This window comes from Manis javanica, chromosome 5 (genome assembly GCF_040802235.1).
Source record: "Manis javanica isolate MJ-LG chromosome 5, MJ_LKY, whole genome shotgun sequence".
NCBI classification, from domain to species: Eukaryota; Metazoa; Chordata; class Mammalia; order Pholidota; family Manidae; genus Manis; species Manis javanica.
Genome location: NC_133160.1, coordinates 139,665,832 through 139,685,063, shown reverse-complemented (window position 1 = coordinate 139,685,063; position 19,232 = coordinate 139,665,832). Strand labels below are relative to the sequence as shown.

The 19,232-nt window shown below is 35.2% G+C and overlaps 1 protein-coding gene and 1 long non-coding RNA gene across 5 annotated transcripts in view; one reads left to right on the top strand and one right to left on the bottom strand.

The window, feature by feature from the left end:
• Positions 1-2,856: 2,856 nt before the first annotated feature.
• LOC118969193 (uncharacterized) lies at positions 2,857-10,291 on the bottom strand. The gene is made up of 3 exons (XR_005057125.2): positions 9,933-10,291; positions 6,143-6,266; positions 2,857-3,497 (listed from the first exon to the last, which is right to left on the bottom strand). It is a non-coding gene; the product is annotated as an uncharacterized lncRNA (long non-coding RNA).
• Positions 10,292-10,424: 133 nt separating this feature from the next.
• Positions 10,425-19,232, top strand: part of TMEM33 (transmembrane protein 33) — a 57,708-nt gene continuing 48,900 nt past the window's right edge. For 2 of the 4 annotated variants that reach the window (XM_073237689.1, XM_017675244.3), the window contains exons 1-5: positions 10,425-10,543; positions 10,718-10,795; positions 13,333-13,427; positions 13,928-14,115; positions 18,342-18,409. In XM_073237689.1, the coding sequence (XP_073093790.1) occupies positions 10,751-10,795; positions 13,333-13,427; positions 13,928-14,115; positions 18,342-18,409 (396 nt within the window). In that variant the 5' untranslated portion in view covers positions 10,425-10,543; positions 10,718-10,750. Of the gene's footprint in view, positions 10,618-10,717; positions 10,796-13,332; positions 13,428-13,927; positions 14,116-18,341; positions 18,410-19,232 lie in introns of all 4 variants that reach the window. The other 2 variants (XM_073237691.1, XM_073237690.1) reach the window with 2 other exon arrangements.

Below are 19,232 nucleotides of genomic sequence, written 5' to 3'. Positions count from 1 at the left end.
TAATCAGAAGGAGTAATAAAAAATTGATACATATCTTTGAAATCACTATAATAGTCAAACCTCTATTACAGCCATCAAGGTAACACATATGCAAATGTTACTGAAATTATGGAATACCTACCTGGTGAAATATTATGTAGCCAATAAAAATTATGTAATAATGACATAGGAATTGCTTAATTATATTAAGTGAAAGAGCAGTATAAAAAGTTTTATATATGAATGATCATTACAATATAAGAAAAAGTCCAACAAAAACATAGGCATTAATAAAAGCCAATGATTGTCTGTGTGGTTACATTATGAATAAATTTTCCTCTTATTTAAAATTTTTTTTCCAGAGTTTCTAATATAAGCATGTGTTATTTTAATAATGAAAAATATTTAAGTATAATACATCTATCATTTGAAATGCAAATAATTTTTTTCACTAAGGAGAGAAAATATGTAGATTATAGAGAAATAAGTATAAAAATTATTCCTTTAGACTTTGATAAAAAGGATAAACCCAGCACCCAAAACAGACTTTTTCAGGTTTCTAAAAAACCTACAAATCCTATTATGTGCTACCTATTTTATTATCATTTTTATTATTACTTATTATTATTATTTATTATTCACATTTCATTTTACTGAAATTCTATTATAATTACAGCACAGCGATCTATAGAGCTATTGATCTATAGAGCTATTGATCTATAGAGCTATTGGCCAGCTCCTCTGTGATAAAGTAGCAGATGAAAAGGATTTAGATGCGCAATAAGGAAGCATCATTGTTTCTTATTTCCTTGTTTCTTCTAGACAACTGGAAATTTTGATCTATTGGACTGTTGTGTTTCAATACGTAGGGTAAAGTTTATTGTAAGTTACTCTGTCAGGCTGAGTCGAATGCTTGAGGTAAAAGAAACTGCTACGGGTGCAGAACAGAGAACTCTCCAACTTCATTGTGAAGAGAACTGGATACTTTACACTCTTAAGCAGAAATGCTAATCCTGCAAAAACACTATCTGTGGATCAGTGACTGGAGGTAGGGTGGCAGCAAATTGTCAGCTTTCTTTTTCAAAAGTAGATTGTAAAGCTCTGGGATCCAGAGAGGATAATGAACAAGTGATTTTGAACAATTCTCTTGAATTGAGACACAAACCTGAGTTTGAAATGTCAGGGGAAGTAACATGATCTCTGACTTTCAACTGTAGTCATTACAGTCCCAGCCAGATCTATCTCCTGACCACGGTGAAATTTGTAAGCTGGAAGTGGGAGTATCCTCGTTTTCTGAAGCCCAAGAACATATATCTAGTGTATATACATATTTCTATCTCTAGTAGCTAAGTTTCTAACAAATTTTCAAGACAAGGTAAAATTATGAGATATTATAGATATGTAATTTTAATAAATAATAAATTGTTTTATGTTATGTACAAAATTAACACATGTCCAAGACTTTACGTAGCTCAAAAATAATGAGAGAACTGTCAAGAATAGGGTGGCCTCTAAAAGCTGGAAAAGGCAAGGAAATGGATTTTCTCCTCCAGCCACCAGAAAGGAAAGGAGCCCTACAGATACCTTGATCTTAGCCTACTGAGACCTGTGTGGGATTTTCTGGCCTCCAGAACTGTAAGATAGTAAAGTTATTTTAAAGCACCAAGTTTATGGTGATTTTTAAAAGTAGCAATAGTAGAAAACTAACATGGTAGACATGAATTAGTTGCATTGCTATCAGTTATCTACAATTTCTAGAGTTTAAAAATATGTTAGTCAAAGACAAAGGCACATACACATAAGCATAATTAAGACCTCATGCTCATGCTGTATCTGCAGAGCTTAGGGAGCTTACTTTTTGGGCAGCAAATAAAAGTAGAAATGCATTCCTAATGAGACAAATGACTCAGCACTTAGCAATTGCAAAGATGTCCTATCCAACCACAGGGTCATCAATCACTGATGGAAGAAGAAATGAGCCAATTGATGACTTGATGGTTCAGTAGAATCCCCCTTGAAAATCGGGGAGAGCCAAATCATCAATAACTCTGGAATCAATTCTTGCTCCATCAGCCAATTTCTAGCCAAAAGGAGTAATGGCCTCTTAGTAGCCAAGTGCTTCAGCTTTGGGGCTTGTGTCACAGCAGAATTTCTTTTCCTTCAATTTAAGTAGGCTGGATAACACTTAGAAATTGACCCTCACCCCTTGGAAACTTTTATGAAGTAGAAATTGATTGATAGGTATTGAAAAAATATATATAAAAAGCATCAGATGAAAAATGATGATTGAAGTGGAATTATATCGTTTTTGCTTTCCTGGCATTCATACTTCATTCTTTTCATAGCAACACACTTAAGAGTTTCAGATGAGGCTGATTCCACACATATTCCTTTTACTACTCATTTCAAACAAGAGTAGGTGAATGACCCAAGCTTAGCACATCTGTCTCAAGGACTAGTTTAAGAATTTATGGGACAAGATTTGACCACTGAGAATCAAATTTGGATCATTATTTCAAAGTATGGGGCAAGAAGAACTTTCTACAAACTGGTCTTCCTAACCTGGTGGGATATGGACTAGAATTGAAGGAGAATCAGCTTGACAGTGAAGTCAGCTCATGGGGGAGCAGAAAAGAGAACCCAGATTCGTTTGATATTGTTTGTACTCTTAAGTTCAGTCATGCCTATTACAAAGTCATCTTTCCTCTGTTCTTTTCAGAGTAGTCAATTATTTTGCCCCTTTCCCCCTATAAGTCTGTTTGGGGTTAATTTCTGCTACTTGTAATCAAGATTCCTAAGACAACCATGTATATTTGATAAGTTATCTCATTACTGATGAAAGAACAAACTAAAGCAAATTAAAATATTTGAGTTTATTTGGTCAAAAATCAATTGGAATCAGGCAGTGCCAAACAAGAAGTGGTTAGAAATCTGAGTTAGGAGAAAGATTTTTATAGAGAAAAGGCAGAAGCAAAGCAAGGCAATTATTTGATTGGCTGTAGCCTAAACATTTACTTTATTTGGAAAAGTCTAGTTGGCTGTTTGTGACTGGTTGTCCTTAGGTTTTGCTTTCTTGACCTTGAGGCATTTATAGGCTTAGGTTTTGGATTACTTTGTGGGCTGATAAGGTATTAGAACCATGTCAGTCTAATGGTCTCCTTGTTTAATAAATTTAATACTGCCAAACAGACGGACCAAGGAAGAAAGTAAAGAAACACACTAGGAGAAAACATTTTCCAATTGTTAAACAGATACTAAAAAAAGGGGGGAAGGAGGGTAATATCTATATATAACACAAAACATAAAATGATTCACAGTGCTTCTTGCAGAAGAAAAATGATAGGTGTCACTGCATTCAGTAGTTAACACTAACCACTGACAGCTCTTACAAAAGCAAATATTTTTGCAGAATTGCTTCACCTTCTTCCACTGTGACCTCAGTATCTTTTCACTGTCCCTAGATTGCTTGAAAACACTCTCCTGGGATCCACATCAACATCTATAGTTTTGCTTGAAGCCTGGGGAATGACACAGAAATACAGAAAATACAGTCTATCTTTGAGATGCTTATGCTCCAGATTATTTGGTCAAAAATCAACTGGACTCAGGCAGTGCCTTACAAAGGGTAATGGATGAAGAAAATCTAGCTGTTATTGAAAGTGAGTGTTTTGTAAGAATTATATTTTTAAGAATAACTATAGTATAACTCTTATAAGTTGTTATCCTCTTATTTTTATCCATTCAAAACAAGTGGCTTCTTCTTTGAAACCTTTGTAGAACCTCTGCTGTATGCCTGTATCTGTGGTCTCTTCAGTCTCTCTTCAGCACATTTGGGAATGCAGAAGAAGCAAAGAGAATGAAATCAAAATAACTCGATTATTAGAATAATGTGATTAAGTTGATTCAGTCAGCAAAACGGAATCAACTTATTAAAAAGAGTTTTAATGGGGAGTATCATCTTTCATAAATCAGGCAAGCAAACCATGAGCCATTTGGAAAGCAACCTGCTTTGTGCCCCTTTTTCATTTTTCTTAATTTTGAGCTTCACAAAGCCATGGCCTGGCAGTTTCTAGTTAAGTTTGAGGTCGAAGGTTGTGGGACAGATTGTTCCTCCATCCTTCCCGCATATAAGTCACTTAATTTTTTTTATTCAGATTTGAAAGGGAAAAGGAAATTTTCTACTCATGACAAAGGACTAGTATCAAACACAAACACAATTTGAAAAATTCCAATAAACCAATAATAATGGATAATGATAAAAGATAAACACCTAAAATGTTGTGAAAGGATGCTCAACCTCACTGCTACACAGGAAAATGCACATTAAAACAATAGTGATACACCATTTCATAAACATAAAATTGATAAGAACTAAAAATAACAAATGTTGGCAGCTATTAGAGATATTCTCATAAACTAAGTACAGTCACTTAGAGGAACAAATTTACAATTATTTTGATATGTAAAATTGAAGATACCTTATACCTTATCCATTCCACTTTTAAATATTTATTCTAAGTAAACTCTCATGCAAAGCTGTTCATTGCAGAATTGATTTTAAAGGTAAAAAATGAAATATCTATTAAGATACAAAATAAATTTATTTTGATAATTCATAAATAGAATACTATAGGATAATTAAAATAAATGAACTAAACCTAGGTGTGTTGGTGTGGAACATCTAAATACAATGTTGACTAAAAAAAGTAGGTTCCAAGAAGATATATGAAGAATGGGTAGCATCTATTAAAAATGCAAAAGGATACAAAACTATTGTTTATTGTGTATGTATGTAGGTGATGAATACATATGTAATAAAAGTAGAAAAGCATGAGCAGAAAAAAATATAGTAACTTCAGTGAAGAGGTAGTTTTGAACAGTTAGGGTAATGGAATGGGAATGGGTTTCAACTGTATGTATTTGATTAAAAAAAAAACCTAAAGTAAATATAGCAAAAGATTAACTTCTGTGATACATTTACCTCTGGGAGTACAAAAAGACTTTCAAAAGGGTGTACTGGCACTGAAAATTTTATGGCATGAATCAAAGTCATTAACTCCTACATATTTGCTTTCCTCAAGTTATCTTCTGAGAACTTGTCACACTGGTTCTTTCCCACCTCTGTTTTCACATTTTGAAAGGCATCCCTCTCAACCTTCTAAATCTCAGTAGCTGTCAAATTTTCCAGGGCATCAAACAAAAGGGCAATTTGAGATATCAGTTTAGATGTTGAGAAAAAAACTGTTCTAACAACTGCTTTTGGACATTTGTAAGTGAAGAAAAAATTATTTCTTCCTTTACTCATCTTACGTTCAAATCCTTTTGGACATTTGTAAGCAAAGAAAAAATTATTTCTTCCTTTACTCATCTTATGTTCATTGGCTGAAACCTTGTATATTAGACCAATAAACAACAAATTAACAAGCAAAAACAGATACTAATTAACATATGCATAATGTATATACATGGGAGTGCCCAGCAAGGAGTACTCAAAGGGGTGGTTAGAACTTGGGCTTATGTAGCATCTTAACAAAAGAACAATACATCTTTAGAAAGGTGACAAAATAAAGGAAAAGGACTTTGAGTTTCCAGAACAACATTTTGTAGGAAGGCAAATATATGGGGGAACTAATGGAAAATGAGGGCTAGTTTGTAAAGTATGTTATATAAATTTCTTTGGTGCCATCTCTGGGCTGATAAGCCTTCTCAAAAAACACTGATAATAAAATTCCTTCTGTTCTCTTCCAAACATTTCAATATAGAGAAGGTAATCATGGATGAGATGAGAGAATGATAGAAGGAGCACTCATAAATCTTTCACCTGGATTAAAAATTATTGATATTTTGCTACATTTGATTTTGTGTTCTCTATTTGTCCGTCCATCTGTTTAGATACACTTTTTAATTTTTTTGCTGAAACTCTGAATGTAGGTTGCAGACACCTGAAACTTTACCTTAAATTCTACATCCCTCAAAAAATTAACAAAATCCACATTATCCAATATATATCTCATAATCAAATGTCTATAATTGTCCCCAAAATTTCTCTTATTACTGTTTCCCAATCTAGAATCTAGACAATCAAACTATGCACTTGGTTGTTACAACTTTGTATATTCTTCTAATTTGAAATAGCTCTCCCACCTTTTATAGTAATACTCACTTTTTGAAGAGTTCAGGCCAGGTATTTTTTAGAGGGTCCCGTCCCACATTTTGACTTTTGTCATATTGTGGTGTTTAACTTCTTACTTTGTCTCTTCACATTTTCTGTCAACTGGAAGTTGGGTCTAGAAGAGGTTTATGAGATTCGGAGTAAATATTCTGCCAAGAATTTCTTATAGGGAATGTTGTGAATAATGTAACACATCACATCAGGATACAGTGTAAGGATAACCCAGTATATTTGTGATACTAAATTTTTATCTCTCAGTTAAGGTTTTAACTGCCATGATGCTCCATGGAAAAGATTCTTGTTTCTTTTTGTAATTAGTAAAAAAAAAAAAATCTCTGGAGTAATACTTTGAAACTGTTTCAATATGCATGCCTCAATGCAAATCAAAACCACAATGAAATATCACTTCACACCAGTTAGAATGGCCATTAACCAAAAGGCAAGAAACAACAAATGCTGACATGGATGCACAGAAATAGGAACCCCACTACACTGTTGGTGGGACTGCAAATTGGTACACCTGCTGTGGAAAGCAGTATGCAGGCTTCTCAAAATACTAAAAATAGGAGTACCACTTGACCCAGTAATTCCACTACTAGGAATTTACCCAAAGAAAACAAAATCCCTGATTCAAAAAGATACATGCACCCCTCTGTTTATCGCCACACTGTTTGCAATAGCTGAGATATGGAAGCAACCTGAGTGTCCATCAACAGATGAATGCATAAAGATGCATACACAATGGAAACAGATGAATACACAATGGAATATTATTCAGCCATAACAAAAAAGAAATCCTGCCATTTGCAACAACATGGATGGACCTAGAGGGTATTATGCTAAGTGAAATAAGCCAGCAGAGAAGGACAATGCCATATGATTTTACTTATTTGTGGAATATAAAAAAAAATGAATAGTGGTAGACTCATAGACACTGAGAAGAGACTGATGGTTACCATGGGGGAGAGTTGGGGTGGGTAGGTAGGGAGAGTGAGGGGTATAAAGGGGCAAAAAATTCTCAATTATGTAAGTTGGTCACAGGGATAGTAGTACAGCATGGAGAATATAACCAGTGTTTCTGTAACATCTTTTTATATTGACAGATAGTAACTGCACTAGTGGGGGTGAGGATTTAATAATATGGGTAACTGTTGAACCACTGTGTTGTATATTTGAAACTAGTATAAGTTTGTATATCAATGATACTTCAATCAAAAAAAAGATTTAAAAAAATATTGTATCCCTCATCAACATTTTGCCCAATGGCTTTAACATTCACTGATGAGTCTTTCTATTATTAGTATTATTTCCTGACCAGTTTTTAGTATATTTATTTTAAAATTAAATAATTAGAAACATTAAAAAAATATAAATACAGTAAATAAGATTCTTAACCAAAAGTCTTCCACCTTCTTTATTTCCCATTGTTAATGGTTTCTCATGTTTGCTTCCTGAAACTTAAGAACCTTGAGAATATAAAGTCATTGAATCATAATAAAAGAAAGGATTAGATAAATTCCCTAATATAATAGGAATAAATTCAGGGATTCCAATGAGGGATTTTTCTGATGGGAAAAGAAGAGATTGGTGATAGTGTTACCGGGTAGTGGGATTAAGTAGGCATTAAAGTTTAAGAAAAATTCCTAGACCTAAAGGAAGTGGAGAGAAGTGTTGGAACTATATCTTGAACAATGTGGTATGCTAAAGCCAGCTCATATTGGCTTCCAAGACCTAATTGCTTCATTTTTAAGAATTTTGTGAGCTGGTTGTTATGCATAGCCATTATAAAAAATTAAATTTTATAAATTTACTGTTATAGTAATCCCAGATAATATTAATAATTCTTCCTAATTATTTTTACTAAATGTTACTATTATCTATACTCTTGAGGTTATGTCTATTATATCTGCATAATAGAAAAATTATATAACAGTGTGCTGTGTACATCTCTTTCCAACTCTACATTCAGTGATATCATGTTGGTTGTTTGAAATAGGTCATGGTGGGAGCATTTACATCATAGAAATGTCAGCAAATGCTACAGGTCAGGGCTTGATTTATTGTTTTGTTGACTGTTTAGACTTAAAATGATGGACAGCATGTTAATATGGATTAAACTTAAAAGTGTGTTATGTCTGTAGTTGTTACACTGTCAATAGCATTTAAAAGTTGAGTAAATATTCTTCCAGTATTCAAAAACTACATAATTCATTGAAGAAGTTAACTATAATATTGTTGAAAGGGTGAAGTTTCAACATACGTCTTAGTTATTTCACTTTCATCCTATTCCTTAACTAAAATATCAAGATACATTGCTATGGATACAAGAGTTCAGCAAAAATCAACAAAAGTATTTTGTGAAAGTCAATTGGCTACATGGAATTTACAATAAGGGATATTTTATATTTTAATATTTTTATAATAAGAGTATTCTTTAAATCCATAACATTCACACACATACATATACATACATATATATGTATGACTGAGTTGTGTCCCTCCAAAATTCGTATGTTGAAGCTCTAACCCCCAATGTCTATATTTGGAGATACGGTCATTAAGGAGGTAATTAAGTGCAAATGAGGTTGTAAGAGTGGGGCCCTAGTCCCATTGGACTGGGTGGCCTTATTTAAAAAGAGAGATCTCTGTCTCTTCCTCCCTCTCTTCACACATGCCCCCACTGGAGAAAGCACATGATGACATGGTGGCCACTTGCAAGTCAAGAGAAGAGGCCTAAGGATGAAACATACCAGCCAGCACCTGGATCTTGGACTTCCCAGCCTCCAAAAAATGAGAAATAAATTTCTATTGTTTAAGCTACCCAGCCTATGGTATTTGTCATGGCAGACCAAGGTTAGATACACACTCCTGCTAGGTACACAAATAATCATAAGAAATGTTAGAGAGTGATGAGTGCTATAAAAATATGGAGTAAATGATAATGTGAGGAGTGCAGAGGAGTGGTACTTTAGGTAATCCAAGCTAGAGATCCTGAGGACCTGAATGTGGGCAATGGCCTTAGAAAAACAGAAGTTCACAAGACTTTAAGAAGGTGTCATTTGACTTGTCAGCTATAGCTGACCAGCACCTGGACTCTGCTCATGGATACTGGTGGAAAACTACACATGTGAGCCAGAGAAGTACAAGTACCTGGTTTTCCAGTGATATACCAGCTGCCCTGTATATTTTCAATCAGCTTCCTCTCCACAATCCCCTCACATTTTATTCTCAGTCTACCGCTCTTGTAAATCTTCCTTCTCTACAGCTCTTCTCTAAGTATCAGATGACCTTCCCTCTCCAGCACACGCATACCTAGTCAGTCACCAAATCTTGGGTGGTCTTTCCAAGTCGTCTTTCCTCTCCTCTTCCCCCATCGTTGCCTTGGTTCAGAACCTCATTATTTTTCTCCTTTATGTAAGGCCTCCCAATTAATCTTCTGAGTTTTCCCCCTAATCACCCTCTATCCTGATGCCAGAGTGATCTTTCTAAATCTCATGATGTCACATTTCTGCTTAAAATTGTACCATGGTTCCCGGGATTTCAGGGTCAGGTTCAGATCCTTTCTTTAACACACTTGCTTGCCTCTCTTCCAAATCTTGCCTAATCTACCCCGCCCTGCACTGGCATCTTCGTTCTGGTCATACTGAACTAGACCCGACTCTGTTCTGTTGCTTCACGCACTTTCTGTTCCTCTCTATCTGGAATCCCTACCTACATTTAGCCAGCTTCTCCTTGTCTTTCAAAATTTAAGGTCAGAGTTACCTTTTCCGGGAAAACTTACCAGACAGACCCCTTCTGATTTAGGCCCCCTTATCCGTGTTCCCTGTCTCTGTCCGTATTACACAAACACCGTGCTGTGATTTCTGTTTCCTTGTCTGTCTTCTGCAGTCTGTGTCGTATTAATCTTTCTATCCGCTGTGCCAAGCATGAGGTCTGTCACGGTAAGTGCTTACTGAAAGAATTAATTTTAGAAATAGAACCCCAGGGCTTAGAGAATCCCTGGAGGAAAACGGTTAAGAAGACGTTTTTGAGCCTTCCATTTTAGGGAGTAGAGAGATTTCCTGGCTTGGATTGGACATGGTTAGAGGACCATCGGGGAGCTGGACTTGAGAGAAGAGCTAGGGGACCAGCCTAGCTTCTAAGCTTGCGGAGCCATTGGACGTGCAGGACAGGTGAAGCTGAAACTAGAAAAACTACATTTCCCATCATGCTTCAGGACACCGCTCACCGGTTCCTCTTTTTATCACCGCCTTTTCTCCACGGAAGTGAAAGGAGCACTTCCGGCTCGGCAACAACCTGGAACTGGCGGTCTTAGGTCAGCCTTTGCTCCGACGCTCCGCCTTCCCTCCGGTCTTTCTGGAAACCAGTTTTGCTGCTGGCAGGGCAGCAGAGGTAAGTTCCGGCCCCTGCGTGTGTTCCCGGGGCAGTCCGCTGTGTTGGAACGGGCAAGACCTTCCCTCAGTCAGGTTTGGAGTGTCCGCAGGCGCGGTGGGCTTGTAGTCCACGACAGCGAAGCCGGTTACCGGAGTTGTGGCGCCGGCGCTAACGTCCGTCTTTCCTTCCCAGTTGCAGCGCTCCAGACGCGCGTGTGAGACTCCCATGGCGGATACGGCTTCCAACGGCCCCCAAGGGGCGGGCGCAGTGGTAAGTGATCGGGCAGGTACGCCTGGCTTGATTTGCAGAGAAGCAGTAGGAAGTGCTCCGAGGCGGTGCCAGGCGTTCCAGAAGCTCGTTGCTTTCAGGTTTGGGATTGGTGATAGGGGTGGGGGTTTGGGAGTGGAGAGAGGAGATCATTAGGAGAAGATGTAGCAGGAATTGAAAATTTCTGTTTTGACAACCGGCTGGTCTGGAGCAGGTCGCCCTCACCTGTACGATGGAAATTGGGTCTGTTGCCTCTTCCCACATAACGGTCTCTCATTGTCTAGGTCCGAAGGTTGAAGATGCCACCTGAGGTTGTGCCGTAAAACACCTTATTCCGCACAGGCGTTCTGGTAGAGAACGTTTCTGCCCATTTTATACCATTATATAGAAATTGCGCGGAGAGAGAAGAGTGATTTTTTTAAAAACCCCCCTCTCAAAATTTTGCCCTTTACGAAGAGAAACATTATGCTTTAGTAAACTTATTTTTAAGATGCAGATCTGCTTACTCATTATTCGTACCCTAATTTATTGTTGCCCTCTGGTTTTAAACACTGAGTATGTGAGTTGAGCGACTCTTTAAAAAAAAAAAAACATTTACAGCATTTGTATTTATGTACACACTTTATTCTGCTGAACCGTTTGAGTTAGTTGCATACATCATAATGGTTAACCCACTGACACTTCAGTATTCTTCTGCATGACTACAATTCAGTCATCGCAGCAAGTTTCGCAGTTAAGTTTGAGAAATTTAACATTGATAATGTTACTACCTAATATTAAGTCCATATTCACATTTATTCAAATTGTTCTTTAAAGCTGCTTTCTCATCCGAGATTCAATCAAAAAGCGTGCATTGCTTCTGCTGGCCTTTAGTTATTTTTAGTCTAAAACAGTTCCCTTGCTGTTAACAATGCACTATATATATCAGAAAGCATTTTATGTTGATTTAACCCATCATTGGAGATAACTAAGATTGGTTATTTGCTAAGGTGGTATCCACCAGATTCTCCATTTAAGAGACAACTTTTTTCCTTTGTAATGAAAAAGTGTTCTATGGCATGATACTTTGAGACTGAATAATTTTTCACCCAATGATCCGTTGATATTTCTTCCCATTATTTAAACATGGTTGAGCAGTTCACTTTTAAAATGTAAACCAATACACTTTCTAAACCTCTTTTATATTGTGTAATAAAATACACAAACGTAAAAGTGTGCAAAATGGAATGCATAGAGAATGATTTATCACAAATGAACACACTAAACAAAGAAGAAATGTTCTAAAATTAAATTACAAACTATGGTGTAGAGTCTGAATATTTGTAGAGGAACTGAGCACAGTGTACTAGGTCAGGATAGAATAAAAAAGGCATTTGTCAGAAATTACCTGCATATTGTTAAAAGACATGCTGTAAATTGTCTTTGAACTTTAAAATGTAATTGAATTTTTTTCCAAAAGTTTTTATATCTTTTTTTAAAAGATAATTAGATGAGGTTGCTTAGTGTTTGAGACTCCAGGTTAAGACCAACTAGTGAATTTTGAAATCAGTTTAATGGAAACACTAAGTATTTCTAAAACATATAATATAATACAAAATATCAAAATGTATCGCGTTGTTAAGTATTTTGTGAAACACAGGTTTACTTTATATGTTTGGGGTCTTGATGTAAAAATTATACAGATTCTATCAAAAATGTAAAAGCTGCTTTAGAATTTGAATATAAAGTACATTTTGAATGAGAAAACAGATTTTAAGTTACTGTTAGTGGTAATGGACACATCTGTTGGCAAAGTGCAAAAAAGGAAAAGAACAAGAAAAAGGAGAAGAAAGCAGTACGTAGATTTTTTTTTTAGAGCTGCTGAAACCAGTATAAGACTGGTTGGGGAGCTTTGAGGGGATGAATGAAGAGTTATAACTTGGAGAGGCAGGCACTGTTTGACAAGGGACAGCCACATTTTGAGCACCTACAGCATGGCAGGCCTTCAGGAATGTAAGCAAATCATTTGTAGGCTAACCGGGTTCACCGAGTTCAGAAGCGAGTGACTGTTACTTCTCCTTTGGAAGGCATATTTAAAACAAACTGGCTTTGTGTGATGCCTTTTTACTTAGCTCTGAGACTTACCCATTTGAATTTGAGATTTTTCTAAGAATAGGCATTATGGTACTCTTGAGAGCAATTAAATGTTCTTATTTAACATTCTTTTAAATTAGATGAAGCCAGTATTAGTAATACAGACAACTATAGTTAAATTCCTGTTCCAATTTTTCTTTCCTAATTAGTCTTTCAATTTTTTAAAATGTCAACTGGTGTTTTTCTATTTAAGTACTTCTGGTGCTTTCCACATCAAAACTATATGGTGTTTGACTCCTTACTGAGCATATGAAACATGAAACAGTTGCCTCAAGTTTTCACGTAATGATCTTAGTGCTATGTAGTGTTGTTAAAAATTTTTGAGTGAGAATAAAACTACAGTCTTCATCCTTAAAAACATAATTTGCAGGCTTCATTTACTATAGTATTTTTCTTTTTAAATTTAGCAATTCATGATGGCCAATAAACTGGACACTGCGATGTGGCTTTCTCGCTTGTTCACAGTTTACTGCTCTGCTTTGTTTGTTCTGCCTCTTCTTGGGTATGTATTATACATATTTCTGCCTTTCATATTCAACTGTTCAGTCAGTTTTTATGAAAATACCTTTTAGGTGCAATACTTGTTAAACTGCAAGAGGGGATTTATAAACGGGAACAAATAAAACAGGTTTCATCTTTAAGGCTCCTATCATCTAGTATGATTAGGTGATATTTTATATTGTAGGAGTATTTTATATTGTGCTTTGTGAAAACTGACATCGCATCAAAAATCTGAAAGAAAATGGATGTGTGGGGATAAGATGAGTTCATGTTTTTTTGCTTCTTTGACTAACAGGGAGAATGACTGCTTTATAAAATTCAGTTGGATGTATATATAAAAAGATGCTTCTAAGAAGGTACAATAGGTTCAAGTAATTTTTTTTCTATTGATAATTAAGTAATAGATTTCAGTGTTATGCAATTATGATGCAATTCACAAAGGAGGAAGAGAGGTGGTAGTTGTTTATGTCCCATGATAACCTCTCCTTTGGTAATTTGCAGGTTGCATGAAGCTGCAAGCTTTTACCAACGTGCTTTGCTGGCAAATGCTCTTACCAGTGCTCTGAGGCTGCACCAAAGATTACCGCATTTCCAGTTAAGCCGAGCATTCCTGGCCCAGGCTTTATTAGAGGACAGCTGCCACTACCTGCTGTATTCACTCATCTTTGTCAATTCCTACCCTGTTACAAGTATCCTTTTGTACCTTTTTAACAGTGGCATTGCCTACTAAGGGTATAGGAGACTTCATTTGGTTAAGTTTTGCTGTAGGAAGGCTTCCGCAATGAGAGTGTCCGTGAAGCGAGGGTAGCTTGGTTGTTTGGCACTTCAGTTGAATGAAGATATGTTTAGCATAAGAATTTCTGGTTCTGAAATGTGAAATCTAGATTTTGAAGAGCTTACGTGGAAATTTCAAACTTTGTATATTTGTTCTTGACTCTTGTAAACTTCTCTATTAGCAATGGGTATTTTAAAATTCTGATTAAAGCACAAGACTGTAGGACTTTTTTCAATATTTAAATTTTTCTTTTAATTCACATCTTTGGGAAAGTGTCCAGATGTTTTGCTTTAAAAAAAGAAATCCTCTGCTCTTTTTTTCTGCTAGTGAACTAGAAACAAATGGAAATTCATCAAAAAATAACTTATTTAAGCAGAGGATGGGATAATTAATAAGAAAAAGAAATGTGGATCTGCTGGAACTAATGAACACAAATTCATTTGGAATTTGTGTGCTTGCAACATTTCAAGTGGATGATAATTAGGTACTTTGTGAAAAGGAGAGGAAGGAATGAGGGGGGTTCTTAGTGTGTTTGGGAAGCGCTTGGTTAAACGTCTTGAGGTTCCTTACTCTGGGACCTTTGATATGCTAATGATTTTGTGAGGCAAACTAGATGGGTGTTTCCTAGACTTAATCCTTTTAATTGGTTTTTTTCTGCTCTGTGATCATCCCTCAGGAAAGTATTTTGTGCTTTGAGAAGTGCTGCTCTTAAGATGTATGTGATACAATTACACAATATTTATGATGCAGCTATACAAAATAGCACAATAAAATGTCTCTAAAACTAAATATTACCTACATAGGTTATTTTCTAATTCGTGAAGTATCAAATTTTAAATAGATATTTGTAAATCTCAAGGAAAAAAGAACAGGAAGAAAATGAAATTTTTTGAGCACCTATTTTGCCATGATATACAAAATTTACACTAATCCTTAGAATACTGAAAACATCATCATGAGCATCATGTTATTGATATGGATATTGAAGCTCAAAGAATTTAAAATAATTTGCCTAACATGACATTGTTAAGTAAGTAGTAATGCTACCAGGGTCTTTCTGACTTAAAATAATCTACAGTTAATGGGTGAGTAACACCTAAGTGTAATTTTAAAATTATTTCTGTAGTTACCTGGACAAAAGCAGTAGTTCAACATATATACACATATACTATATGGAGATTCTGTTTAAATTCTTTGCTTTACCAAGAAATAAATTGTAAGTGGTTTGGAATGCAAGGATAGTCTCATGTTTTAGTGCATGCATAGATCTGTAATGTTCCATCATAATTTGTATTTGTTAATTTTTAGGTAAAACTCACTAGGTGTTTGTTGAACTACCAACTGTAAATGGAAACCAAGTTTGTTTAGGATATCATTTGATTGTCGTGCTTTTGTTAACCACATTCATTTACATACTTCAAGAATCACCAGTATTAAAATTCTTCCCTTTCTGAGATGCAATGGGAAATTATATATAGAGTTTTTGGTTCAGTCCTTTAGTAGCTTAAAATGTCTTAAAAGAGAGAAATAGGAATGATAAAAAACTATTTTCCAGATAAGTAATATAGAACAAATTGAATATATCAGTACTGTATATGGCACAGGGCAGGTGGGCATTCATTTTGTAGACTGAATCCTGAGATGGTGCCAAATGAGACTCAGGACAAATGAATACAACCTCTTTACCCTTTTCTGTACAATTGACTAGTTGCTGGCCCCTCTCTATGGGAATGGTGAAGATTAAGGATTTCATATTTCTTAAAAATCTTACATGGCCAGGGGCCAGGTGGTGAGCAGGAAAATAACAGACTTGTAATTGGCAAGAAATACTAACCTGTAATCTGATTCCCAAAGTAGTTGAGTATTAAGGTTAATAAAGATGAGTCCAAAGTCATATTACATGATTGTGTTCTGATCTTTGCTCTTAACAAAGGTCCTTTACTCTTACAAAGGTCGTTGTCCTTGTTCTAACAATGACAGGTACTTAGGGTTTAAATTGTAAACTTTTCACTCCTTGTATTTTCTAAACAGTTTAGAAGTGACATTGAAAACTAAGATTAAGAATCTCTAATCAAGGATTTGTGAACTATAGAATGTTGGAGATAAAACACTCATTAGAAATCTCTTGCTTTGATTGCTGTATGTTCATTTGACACAGGATGAAACTTGGCCTAGGGAAATCAAGTTAGTGTCACAGCCATGACTGGAACCCAGGTATCTTAACTCTCAATTCAGGGTTCTGTTTTCACTACCTGACATTGCCTCTTTATTGAATCAAGCTTCAAGGCAGGATATGTGTAAAAGTTGAATTAATTAAGAAGCAACAGTTTTACAGTGACCTCAGGAGCAGGTTGTAGCTTTCATCACTTTCAAAGGGATCTATCATTCATTAGAAAGTGTGAAACTATGTATATATATGTAATACATATATATATATATAATCTCTACTTAAAAAATTGCATTTTACTTCCTGTTGACTGGCAGGGAAGAATTAATTGGTCAGGATATTGATTTGGAGAACTACATTAGAGAGTTAGGATTCTTCTAATACTCGTGTATAGGTCAGTGTTTTGCTTGCCAATTGGAAATGTAGGAAACTTTGGGTCCTAAATGAATTATGGTTATAATGAATGTGTTACTCAGACTGTGTTAATCATTGAGTCACCATTTCCTGCCACACTAAGCTTTTCGTGTAGAAAAATGATTCATTTCTTAGAAACTGCAAATATTTTTAGGACATATGTTTTTGTCATTCATGATTGACTAACAGTCCATATCATTTTTGGTTTTTTTGTTTTTGTGTTTTTTTATTAAGGTATTGATATATACTCTTATGAAGGTTTCACATAAAAAAACAATGTGGTTACTACATTTACCCATATTATCAAGTCCCCACCCATACCCCATTGCAATCACTGTCCTTCAGTGTAGTAAGAAGTCACAGATTCACTGTTTGCCTTCTCTGTGCTACACTGTCTTCCCCGTGACCCCCACACCATGTGTACTAAATATACCCCTTCTCCCTCCCTCCCCACCTGCCTTCCCAAATCCCTCCCCTTTGGTAACTGCTAGTCCCTTCTTGGAGTCTAAGTCTGTGCTGTTTTCCTTCAGTTTTGCTTCGTTGTTATCCTCCACAAATGAGGGAAATCATTTGGCATTTGTCTTTCTCTGCCTGGCTTATTTCACTGAGCATAATATCCTCTAGCTCCATCCATGTTGTTGCAAATGGTAGGATTTGTTTCTTATGGCTGAATAGATTGTGTATGTGTACCACATCTTGTTTATCCATTCATCTACTGATGCACACTTAGGTTGCTTCCATATCTTGGTAACAGTCCACATCATTTTATGGAAATACTTGACAAGTTCTTTATTTTTATTTTTCTTCTTTGTTTTGTTACCAATCTGGCAGAAATTGGGGTGAATAGGACCTTTTGAGCTATTTCCATTTTTCAGAAAGCTGGAAGAAAATTGTGAATTTATACATGATAAAAGCCAATCAGTTGAACTCAAATATAAGGATTCTTTATGTCTAATTAAACTGATGAGACTCTTGATTGTGTATAAATCCAAATATCCACTGTCTTTTATTTGTACAAATTGAGAACACATCAACTGTAAAAGTTTGATAGGTACAGTATCTCCAAATAATGGAGTCCTTGTAGGAAAGAAAGAATATAACACATTTAAGGAAGTTTGGAACTACTATTTAAAATAGAACTCTAGACTCTTTCCTGAGTGGTTAAAATGAAAACAGTACAAAAGACTGTCTTTGTATCTGGAGGCTTTGTATCTGTAAGGATGGCAAGTATGAGGTTAAAAACTGTATTAACACTTCGAGGTGACCTAGATTTTGACTTACCTGCATATGTTTGCAATATTTTATCCGATAGCAATACATGAAAAAACTGTTGACTATTTTCTTTAAAGAACAACTGTAAGATTTATAAAAAAATAATTTACCTCTGTACAGATTAAAAAATCTTCCTTTGGTTTTATAAAGTCTATCAGTAAAACAAACACCATCACTGAACTCATTTTAGCAGATGCCATTTCAGATCTAAATATTTGGACATAATACATAGTCTGTTTTGCAGAATACTTGATAAATTTAATGTTTTCCTTAATTGTTTCCTTCAGTGAGTATCTTCCCAGTCCTGTTATTCTCTTTACTTCATGCTGCCACATATACGAAAAAGGTCCTTGATGTAAGTTAAGCTATGCTAGTTTTTTTTGACTTCTGGATTACAGATAGTTGACATGAATGAGTTCTGAAACTTGGCATTTGTCATAAAAGGTTTCTCTATTCTTTGCAAACTAGTTCTAAGTTATTTAGTGATTTGAAAGTTTTAAGTTTGGAATTTTTTATTGTTGAACTTTACTAAATAGTATATTTTGTAGATAAAGGATTGTGTTTAAAATTATCCCCCAGTTCCCAGAGGGATTTCTGAAATTTGAAAGAGATCTCTATTTCTACAAAGCATTGTATCTTTTAGGTTTTATAAGCTGTCAGAGATACCTTGTTCTGTCAACACTTAATTCTAATATACGAGGTAAATAGAGTGTACTGTATTTCTTTTACATTGATCTTCAGACCTGCCACTTCTCTAAAATATTTTCTTATCCATAGGTTGGAACATTAAGTGTAATCTCAGTGTGCCAGGCACATTGACTGCATATGCACTGAAATTTGAATTAAAATATCCAGATTTTGCTTTGTGTTGGCCTTTTTCTTTATTCCTTTAGTTCTTTGGTCATGGCAGTAATTTGACTGTAATTTCTACCTTTAGTTAGCTAAGAAGTCACAAATATTCAACTATATTACTAGTTAGATTTTGTTATGGTTGGAGAGAAATAACTACCACTTTCTGTGAAATAATTAACATTTTTTAAGAAAAATCATAAAAATGAATTTTATTGAAATTGTTTTTCTTTTTAACTCTTCAAATATACAAAAACATAGTAAAGCAGGAAAATACACTAACTTCTGTCCTCAAATAGTTTGTATCATCATTTTATATAATTTCCAAA